Source organism: Misgurnus anguillicaudatus, chromosome 18 (genome assembly GCF_027580225.2).
Source record: "Misgurnus anguillicaudatus chromosome 18, ASM2758022v2, whole genome shotgun sequence".
NCBI classification, from domain to species: Eukaryota; Metazoa; Chordata; class Actinopteri; order Cypriniformes; family Cobitidae; genus Misgurnus; species Misgurnus anguillicaudatus.
In genome coordinates, this window is record NC_073354.2 from 787,130 (window position 1) to 797,986 (window position 10,857).

Here is a 10,857-nt window from a genome sequence, read left to right on the forward strand (position 1 = left end):
ATGTTTTCCTAATTTATCCCATAGACTTTTGAATTATTGCAAAAGTAAGCTCTGTGTTTAACAAAAGTGTATGACACTTACAAGTTTTGTCCAACAAGTTAGTCTTCCCAGATGCACACAACCTTTATGAACGTTGTTAATAAGTGTTTTGTTTGAGACATGCGCTGTATGGTCAATCACAGCAGGCTGAGCTCACAGAATAGAGGGGTTTAGAGAGACTGATATTGCATTTTTGCAATTGCTTGATTAATTGCTAACTACTTTATATGAAATAAAATGTGTAACATATATCATAACTCTTTTAAAGAATGATATAAATGATCAAATTTACAATGCTCAATGTTTAACAGGGATATGCATTTTATTTGATTACAGTCCATTGATTCTATATATGCCATGTTTAAAGTTCCCTCCATAACATCTGGGCCAAATATATATAATAATTATAAGGTTCCACGGTATTTCACTGTTTAAGATTTGAAAACAAAGTAGTTAAAGTGCATCTCAGGTTCAAAAAGAATAACTCACCAAAAAAGTAAATTCAATCCTAATTTATTTACACTCATGCCATCCCAGATGTAGCTTTCTTCAGGTGAACAAAATTTTAAATTGAAATACAATTGCAGTCACTTTATGTCCTTATAAGGAACTTAGTTGAAGATGGCAGTTGTACAGAGGCCTAGCAGAGGATCACTAGAGAAGACATGACTTCATAATGCATGTGTTAAAGGTCACATTCTTCCTGATCCAAACTTTTGTTAAGTGTGTAATGTTGCTGTTACGAGCATAAAGAATACCTGCAAAATGATAAAGCAAAGCTCACTGCCAGGCGATATATTTTCTTTAACAGAAGACCCCTTTCAAAGCACACAGCAAATGGCTGGTTTGGACTACAGCCCTCTACTTCTCGATCGAATGACGTCAATAAAACAGTTTTTGACTAAACTCCGCCCACAGGAATTCATCAGTTGGCAGCTTTGGCTTAAATGGCTCCGATAAGCTAAGCTGCTGTCGAATCACAGCACACTAAACAAACTACACAATCAGAACTCGTTATGTATTTCTGAAGGAGGGACTTCATAGAACAAGGAAAACATCAGCCTATTTTTAGGACAGTGAAAACAGCAGTATACAAATAAGCAAATTGTGTGAAAAATACTGCGTTTTTACACGTGAAACATGAACACATGTTATATATACAGGAAAAACGTGACCTTTAAGACTAAAGAATGATGAAATAATTATCCTCTGAAATAAGGAGATTTATGTCATTTTTTAAAAATAATTTCTACATGTTGAAATCAGATTGTATATACATGCCCTTTAATAATACCATGTGCACTTAAACCAGATGTAAATTAATAAAAAATCTGTGGAAAATGCAAACTGTGGAAAATCAAATAACTGTCCCAAACATTTTGAGGGCACAATAGTTCTAATGCCACACAAAAACACAACTACATAACAACAGTGCAAGCAATATGTTAAAACAAATGTATTTAGGCATTTATTTATGTGTGTATGGGACAAAGCTCAAATGGCGCTGCTAAGAATCATTAATTTGTTTATTCTCCACTGACTTTGCCGGGAAGATTTTGACATCAAAGGGAATGAAGAAATCGGTCAGTGCTTTGACATCTCTGGGGTCAAGAGCATATTCCTTTGCCATCTTCTCAGTAGTCCATGTTTTAGGCATGCGTTTGTGATTATTTAGGACAGTTAAAGCTTCTACAAGTGATAGTTTGCCTTTTGGAACATCTGCTATGTTACAGATACCATAGGGGTCACCCGGTAGACTGAACTTGAGCAGCCTGCGCTCCGTCTCCTGCTCAGTCTTTTTTAACATGGCAACCTGCAGAGCATTAAAGCATAGACAGTTAGTAATTTGTTCATGGATTTAAGTGAAAGAAAAATATTGACAGAATTTATTTCAGGCCAAGTCATAATATTTTAACTGACACTATGTAAATAGACGAAACGATAGCATTTTAAGGGGGGATGTTTTAAACTGCATTAAAATTGTCAGTTTGCATATTTTAAAAGCCATTTTTAATCTATGAAAAAATAGAATATAAAATATACTTACCTTGACAAATTATCAACCACCTACATTTTCCCATTTTCAGTGTGTGTATGTATTTACTTCTGATTTATGTCGAGCTAGCATAATATTTTTGTCATTTGGCAAAATTGTCTCCTTTGGCATATGTGAGTAGGGTTGTTGTAAGGTGTACCAAACCCTGACAAAAGATATTTGTAAGACCAGAACAAATAGCTGAATCCACAGGGAACAGTTTTCTAATTCTTGTTGAATTAACATCTGAAACCCCTCCCAAAGAATTCACATCTACACTCGAGAAAACCACTCGGTCACACCCTACCTCACTTTGTCCCCATCTCCCCCTCTTCACATTTTCTCAGGACAAACTGTATATGGAATGCTACATTCTACATGCACAAAGAATCTGAATCTGGTCTTGTTTGGTATCATATGAAATGTTTCAATGGGTTTATTAATATAACAACAGTATTCAATCTTAAAGTGTAACAATAAAAGTAAGCAAACTTCACCTAATGTTGGGAGACACCTTAGACATGTTTTCCAATCCCCCACTGTACACTCTAAAAAATATTGGGTTATTTTTAACCCAGGGCTGGGTAACTATTGGACAGAACACATTTCTGGGTTAAAATGACCCAAAATACATGGTTGATTAACAATAACCCAGCAGTTGGGAAAAAAAAACCTTTATTTGGGTCATTTTAAACCAGATATGTTTTCTGTCCAATAGTTACCCAGCCCTGTGTCTAAACTGATTACACATGAGATTAAATGAGTATTGAAATTTAGTTTGACTACGAAAAACTGTTATCGAATCATAGCAGTGGCCGTTTACTTCCAAGTCTTCAATGCGACTGGCCCATCAAAACAAATCATTTCTTAAGCCAGCCTCAAAACCAGGGTACAAAATAGCCTATTACTTATTGCTTTTGATGTTTTTGGATGTAAAAACCACGCAAACGTCATGAGTAGACCTCAGACAACAGTATAAACCAATTAAAATGACAGAGGAAGGACACCTTTAAAGCATAAAAAATATTTACAACGACTACAATTATTTCCAATGATTTTTCTCCTCAAGTGTTTAATTTGCTGTAGGATATTTATATGTTGTTGTTTTTTTAAATTATTTATATTAAAGGCTATTTTTTCATTCTAACCTCAAAGTTTTCATTTCATGCGTCTCCGTTTATTATGTGTGTGCACTGCTCAGCTGCAGAGCCGGCTGCGCAGAAACGAAAACATAGATAAAAACAGCACAGGTAAAGAGCTTGAAAAATTATATGTAAATCCACCAAATCCTGGCCAAATTACAGAGATGCCGATTCGCACAGTACTTCAATGATCACAGGATCTTGGCGTTCGGCGAAACATGATAGGTCACTTGTGGGAAAAATTTTACTTTAGAAATTACAGACATGGCCGAGTCGCGTGGAATTAAGATCACAGACAACCTTAGCAATTATAAACAAATGACTTAAGGTCACTAGGTAAAACTTATTCCATTTAAATAAAGATTAAAGGGGACATACCATGAAAATATGACTTTTTCCATGTTTAAGTGCTATAATTAGGTCCCCAGTGCTTTTTATCAACCTAGAAAATGTGAATAAGTTCAACCCAGTAACTTAGTTTTGGTAAACTATTCTCCACAAGCATGTGAAAAAACAGGTAATTAAAATTTGGCTCCCCTGGTAATGTCAGAATGGGATAATACCGCCCCTTAAAGGGATAGTTCGCCCAAAAATGACATCAAACCCATGATTCACTCACCCCTAAGCCGTCGGAGATGTCCATCATTTTTCAATGTCCATCATTTTTCAGACAAACACATATTTCAGTTATTTTAGAAAATGTTTTAGATCTTTCAGTTAATCAGATGTGAAGTTGTGGGGTCCACGTCCTTCGGGTCCAAGAAGATGTGCATCTATCCTTCACAAAATAAATCCAAATGGCTCCACGATGATAAACAAAGGCCTTCTGAGGGTAATCCGTGCAGTTTTGTTGTAGAAATATCCACATTTTAAACTTTATAAACGAAAATAACGTGTTTCCGGTAATGCCGCCATCTTAGTCGTGTCCGCATTCAAGATGAGAGCTTACGCAGCTTACGAAGGTTTCTCTGCTGCTGCTCTGTGCCCACGCCCTCCGTATTTGTCATACATCAAAGACAAGTACGTACACTACGCTAATATTCTCTCCTGAATACAGAGGAGTCTAAGATGGCGGCACTACCGGAAGGTAGTTTTTTTTTTTTCGTTTATAAAGTTTAAAATATGGTACTTCCACAACAACACTGCACAGACCACCCCCAGAAGGCCCCCGTCCATCATGTTGGAGCCGCCTGGATCTCCTTGGGGAAGGATATATGCACATTTTTTTGGACTTTAAGGAGGTGGACCCCGTAACTTTACTGTTTAGCAGCTGAAAGATATAAGACATTTTCTAAAATAACTGAAAACGTGTTAGTCTGAAAAATGATGGACATATGCATATTGTACGGCTTCGGAGTGAGTAAACCATAGGTTTAATATAATTTTTGGCCGAACTATCCCTTTAATCTGCACTATCCAACCACGCCACTGCCATTTAGTAGAAAGATCAGTGGAGTGGGGGGGGGGGTCGTCAGTCCAGGGGTAGGCCGTTCCACGAGAAAATTGCCAGGGCCGAATTTTGTTCCCAGTCCGACCCTGCATATATATATATACTTAAAGGTGGAAAAGAGGATGTTTGTTTAATACATTTTTGCAATATTATCTGAAACTGTCTTTACTAAATGATAAGAGACTTATTAGGTGCACTGAAAGTAATAATATTAATATATGTCGTCTGTGCATAAGGTAGGGCCTTAAAAACACCAGCAAATCGTTGACTCAATCATCGCGTGAAAGACTGGCCCTCTGGCTTGTCAATCACGGCCATTACGGTCCTTGTGAGAGACCTGCACGCTCCAGTAACTTTACACGAGTAACGCATGCGCATAGCGCATGAAACTCCGTCTTTAGTTTCGGTTTGTTTTCATTGTCGCTCCTGCTTTTCTCCTCGAATTTGCACCTTGGAAGAGAAGAAACCCGAAGGAGGACGCAAAAGAAAGACTTTAAGTAGGTGAGAAGAGGAGAAATTTGTCAGAATAATGTAATCTAACCGTTATTAGAGAAACATTTCAAGTTGGAGAGCAATGAAGGAACAGAGAGGTGTCAAGACAGATGCGCAGTTCGCAAAAATTCTCGTCTACAGGTAACAGTGATCATTCTTTGTTTGTGGAATAATTATTGTTGTACTGTTATTCAGGTATATCGACGTTGTTCTTGTACTGTAGTTGTAAGGCAGTGACTAGTCTGCTACATGCTAGTTGAAATGGGAGTAGGTAGCGTCGACTGATCTAACGTCTTATGTGTTTATTATCATATCATTTCACATAATGAATCCACTGACGCGACACAGCATATGCTAGTGGTAAACAAACACTCGTGTTCAAATACTCGTGCATGAGTTTTGGAAGGCGTTCTCTAGAAATGAGCTGTGAAGGAGGGAGGCTGTTCTTACGCATGCGCTTATTTAAAAAACTCAGAAACGGTCTTTGGATTCTCAGTCGGCGGAAAGGTCCTCTTTTGCGCCTTTCAATGATAAATTAAGATCATAAACGTGCAAATAGTCAAATAATAACGAAAATGAAACACTACCAGTCGACTAGGAAAATCTTTGGTCAAGGGCAGCCCTACAGATTACATTCATATTTAAGAAACGTCCCAAAATACAAGTGTACTGGCAGGGGGTTAAAAGGGTTAATAAGAGATATACCAATGCACCCAGTACTTTTTCTGCTCAATTTAAATCTAAACTTAAGACATTGTTCTTTAACAAAGCATTCACATAAAATATGTCCAGTAAATGTACTTTCCCCGCAGTAGTTAGTTTTTCTAGAACAAAGCACTCACATACCTCATATGGGTAATATACTATTGCCGCAATAGTTAGCCTGACTGGAACCGAGCTGACTTAAACCACTATAATGTATGACACTTGCATTACATGCGAACGGCCCCTACGCTAATAGAACTCTGTTTTTGTCTCCCTGTCTCGTCCTCGACCCCGAGGACAATGAGACAAACAAACCCAGTTCCTGTTGCTGTGAAGGTCATCACACCACTGATCTACTGGCTGTCCTTCAACGTGATGCCCGGCCGATGCGCGACCAACGACAACCGGCTGAACCAGTTTAATCCGCTTAACCGCTTCCTATCCCTACCGTATCTATATCTATCTATATATATATATCTATATATCTATATATATATATATATCTATATATCTATATATCTATATATATATATATCTATATATATATATATATCTATATATATCTATATATATCTATATCTATATATATCTATATATATATATCTATATATATATATCTATATATATATCTATATATCTATATCTATATATCTATATCTATATCTATATCTATATCTATATCTATATATATATCTATATATCTATATCTATATATATATCTATATATCTATATCTATATCTATATCTATATCTATATCTATATCTATATCTATATCTATATATATATATATATATATATATATATATATATATATATATATATATATCTATATATATATATATTTATATATATATAAATTTCTCCCAAGGGTTTTTGTCCTTCTAGGAGTTTTTCCCACCGGGTTTTCTCGTCCCAGGGGAGAGTCAGCCAACTTTGGCTTAACTTAGCATTTTACTGTATACGTTACATTATTAATACGCTCGCTTGTACGGTTTAACCTTAGCCTCTACTTCTTATATTATTTATTGATTTTCTGTGTTCTCCTCTACATCTACTCATGTAAAGCTGCTTTGCAACAATTAAGAATTGTGAAAAGCGCTATATAAATAAAATTTAATTGAATTGAATCTGCTGAAGGGATTCCCCGCAAATCAGTTCAGTAAATCCCGTTTGTTTGTATTACATATGAAAAGTTTGGTTCCAAAACTAGTTTTTTGATCCAATTACTATCAATCAAACTGCAGTTGGTTTGTTTTGATTTAAGCCTTCATAACTAAAAAATACAGCCAAGTAGCACAATAAACAAATAAAAACATGATAACATAACAATAAACATGTTTTGACAAAAAAATTTAAAACAGAGTTATCTCGTTTTGGAACCAAACTCCTCATGTATCGTTAATGGCTGTGATCTGGATGAAGGTACATGCACCTACTTCTTCGGTTGATTTGTCACAGAAAGACCACCCCACCCAAACACACACACAGACACGAAAGTCAAGATATTTGAACTTCAAACCTGAGATGCTGGATTTTCAGACTCCACATAAACATCTTTCAACATGGAGAGCAGTGGATCATTCCTCTGGTTAATGTTGTCTAGATAGATAGACAGATAGGTAGTTTATTGATCTCACTAAAGAAATTGAGGTGCATTAGCATTTTTAGAAAGTAAAAGTACACAAGCACAAACTACACATAGACTAGTGGTTCTCAAACATTTTTAGCGTGCGGCCTCTTATGTGTGCATCCCGTTGTGCCCCCCCCCAAAAAAATGTATAACATTCTGAAACTTTACATTAAAAAAAATTATCTAAAACAAAACATTTTAAATTACACAGTGCAGGGGTCTCATTTATAAAGCGTGCATACACACAAAATGGGGCTTGAAATTAGAGTCCGGCCGATATTAGGCATTTTCCAAACTATCTGTATCGGCATTCATAATGGCCAATAAATTAATATTTTAATAAAAATAAAAAACGGACGAAACAGCCTTCATTAGATTTCCTTAGTGTTGGTGTTTTTGATAGAGCGCTCTGAACCAGTAGCTGCTGGTGGGGTCCAGATTTAGGCGTCTAGCAACTGCCTGAGTCAAGTGATCAGCAATTTATATTTTGCGGTTATTGTTATTTATCAGAACTTAACAGAATTTGTCTCCAGTCCTATTCAAAGCTATATTTATGAACCAAGTCTTTTAAAACTGGTAACATTGATATGGTTGTTGTTGTTTTTGTGTTTTTGTTCAAAGGCCTTTACGTTTCATATCTTAAGTTTGAATTTTTATACATTTTATTTATCAGAACTTTAATATATTTTGATGTTCCTCTGTTCTGTTGTGACAATAAAAGAAACTTTAAAAGAACAGTTTCTTTTTGAAAGAAATGCATTATCATATTATTTTAGTTAAAGGGGACATTCTACAAGACGTTTTTAAGATATTAAATAAATCGTTGATGTCCCTAGAGTACATATGTGAAGTTTAAGCTCAAAATACCATATAGGTAATTTATTGTGGCATGTTAAAATAGGCACTTTATGGGTCTGAGCAAAAATGCACCGTTTTTGTGTGTATCCCTTTAAATCCAAATGAGTTGCTCAGGTGGGCGGAGTCTCAAGCGCTCACGCTGTCGACAAGGCATTGCATTCTCTCACGAAAGAAGTTAGTAAGAGATGTTCAGCATTATATATTTGAACAAGTTTAAATAGTCAATCATCTGTTTTATGCATACTAAATACATGTTTATCAGCAGATGGGGAACATTGTGGAATAAAAATAAAGACTTTTAGGTCTCATGCTGCCAGTGTTTTAAACGGGCACAATAATTTTCAGCATGTTACAATAAAATACACGTCCACAAACACTCAGAAGTTTAGTTTTTGACCAAACCACACGAGCACATTTAAATGATCTGTAATAAAACAACACGTTTAATGCTTAAACTTTAGAGAAACCGATCAAATTGTTTAAGTTTATTGTGTACACATATTGAACACATTCGCATTTCTGTCAGTCTCTCACTCTCTATCTTGTAACTCCTCGTATTCATTTGAAACTTGAGAGAAACATTAAACAACATATTTATGCTTATTGTGTATGATAGTGAATACGCGTTATTCTCTCACTCTGTCTTGTGCAGTGCATTAATCCTCGTGTTCATTCATATAAACTTCAGAGAAACATATTAAACAACATACTTGAAAGTGAACCATCGTGTTGCTCTCTCTCTCTCTCTCTCTCTCTCTCTCTCGTTCGTTCGCTCACTCGCTCTCTCTCACTCACTCGCACTCTCTGTTGCACTAAGGTAAGGTTAATTCTTTAGAACGTTAATTTAATCTTTAGAAAGATTATTAAAACTATAAGATTGTATAAGATTGTTATAAGATTGTAGGCTCATGTTTTTGTTTGAGGGAATACAAACGCGTCGTGCTGTCAGTCATTCTTTCTCTCTGTCTATCGCACTCGTGAGGCCATTCATGGTTGGATAGCGCAGTTGAAGGGGCGGTATCGTTATAATAAGAGGCCCTTAATACGTCATGGGGGGAGCGAAATTCGAATGACCTATTTATTCACATGCTTGCAGAGAGAACCTTACCAAAACAAAGTTACAGGGTTGCTATTTTTCATGTTTTCTGGGTTGGTAGAAGCACTGGGGACCCGATTATAGCATTTAAACATGAAAAAAGTCTGATTTTCATGGAATGTCCCCTTTAAAACTCATAAATAACTACAAATAACTAATGTTAGAGAAATCTGTTAATGTTATATTGCGCGTTTCTGAAAGAAGAATCTGCTGATATATGGGAATATCAGATTTTAAAACCAACAAACATTTGTATCGGTATTGGCCTTCAAAATCCTTTTTCGGTCAGGCTCTACTCGAAATGAGTGTACGCCAGTTCCCATGCAAAGGTTGTGATCTATAAAAAACAAATGATTGGAGTATTGGCTTGCAGGGTGGGATCTGAGGATGATGCATGTAAGCACACTTGCAGGTAATCTGTGATATATAAAGGAAACAACATTGCTGTGTTTTATAAGTCTTAATATTTTTTGGCATATGACAGTTTTGGCTTTTGTGCATACGTAGACTTTTAGTAAGGATCCTACGTACAGTTTTATAAATGAGACCCCATTGCTGTTGGTTAGTAGCCTTATTCATTTATGATAAATTAATGTATTTTATATAAAACTGGGGGCCCCTGACATCACAGACATTTAAACATTAAATACACATCATGAAAAGAATAAACTTAATAAATACATTTTACAACACTTTAAAATTTACAAGTAAAAAATAGATTTACAATATACAATTAAACACAAATTTACAAATGTATATCGATAAAAACAGCATGGTACAGTGTCAAGAGTCTGAAGTTATTGCACATATATGCTGAAGGACAGACGTATTAAGTAGAATAACTGTAACAAGGTGAGGGGACGCAGCTCATATGGTGGCAGGTTAATGATACAGCTGCACATAGTTAGATGAGTTATAAAGTCTAATGACAGTTTAATGCTCTCTGTAATGATGTCTGCATGTTGAATGCTGGCACATAAAATGTATCATGTAGAAACTTGTAAGAACAGGTTAATTAACACTGTCATACATATTTTTTCACATGCATGCTTTAATTTATTTAAAAGTTATCCTGATCTGTAAATCCCAATTTGAGAGACGTTACATATCTAGAATCCTGTAACATAATGTGTCACCTGCAGTATTGTGCTGGGGAAAACTGGCTGATGTTTGATGTCTTGGTGCTGCTCGGGGTTTTAATTTGCTGATTTCTCGGTGTGCTCGATTCTCTACATTGAAGTTTGCAATCACGCGTGTTATTCTTGCGCCCATCGTTGACATCTCCACACAGAGGACGCAAAACTTTTTCTTTTAGGGTTATTGTAGCGGCTGACACGACCGTTTATGGTGCGTTACCCCCACCAACTGGACTGGAGTGTATGAAGCACGCCTCTCCATCTCTTCAGGCT

At 35.9% G+C, this 10,857-nt stretch overlaps 1 protein-coding gene across 1 annotated transcript; it reads right to left on the bottom strand.

Annotated features, from left to right (window-relative positions):
* Positions 1-1,301: 1,301 nt before the first annotated feature.
* ndufaf4 (NADH:ubiquinone oxidoreductase complex assembly factor 4) lies at positions 1,302-10,857 on the bottom strand. The gene is made up of 3 exons (XM_073855477.1): positions 10,585-10,857; positions 7,384-7,463; positions 1,302-1,852 (listed from the first exon to the last, which is right to left on the bottom strand). The coding sequence occupies exons 1-3, from the start codon at positions 10,727-10,729 to the stop codon at positions 1,547-1,549; spliced, it is 531 nt and encodes a 176-aa protein (XP_073711578.1). The 5' UTR covers positions 10,730-10,857; the 3' UTR covers positions 1,302-1,546.

Coding starts and splice junctions, on each gene's coding strand:
- ndufaf4 (XM_073855477.1), bottom strand. CDS start 10,729: ATGTCAACGATGGGCGCAAGAATAACACGCGTGATTGCAAACTTCAAT. Junction 7,464..10,584: donor TCCCCAGCACAATACTGCAG/GTGACACATTAT, acceptor CTATCTATCTAG/ACAACATTAACCAGAGGAAT. Junction 1,853..7,383: donor CTGAAAATCCAGCATCTCAG/GTTTGAAGTTCA, acceptor AATGCTCTGCAG/GTTGCCATGTTAAAAAAGAC.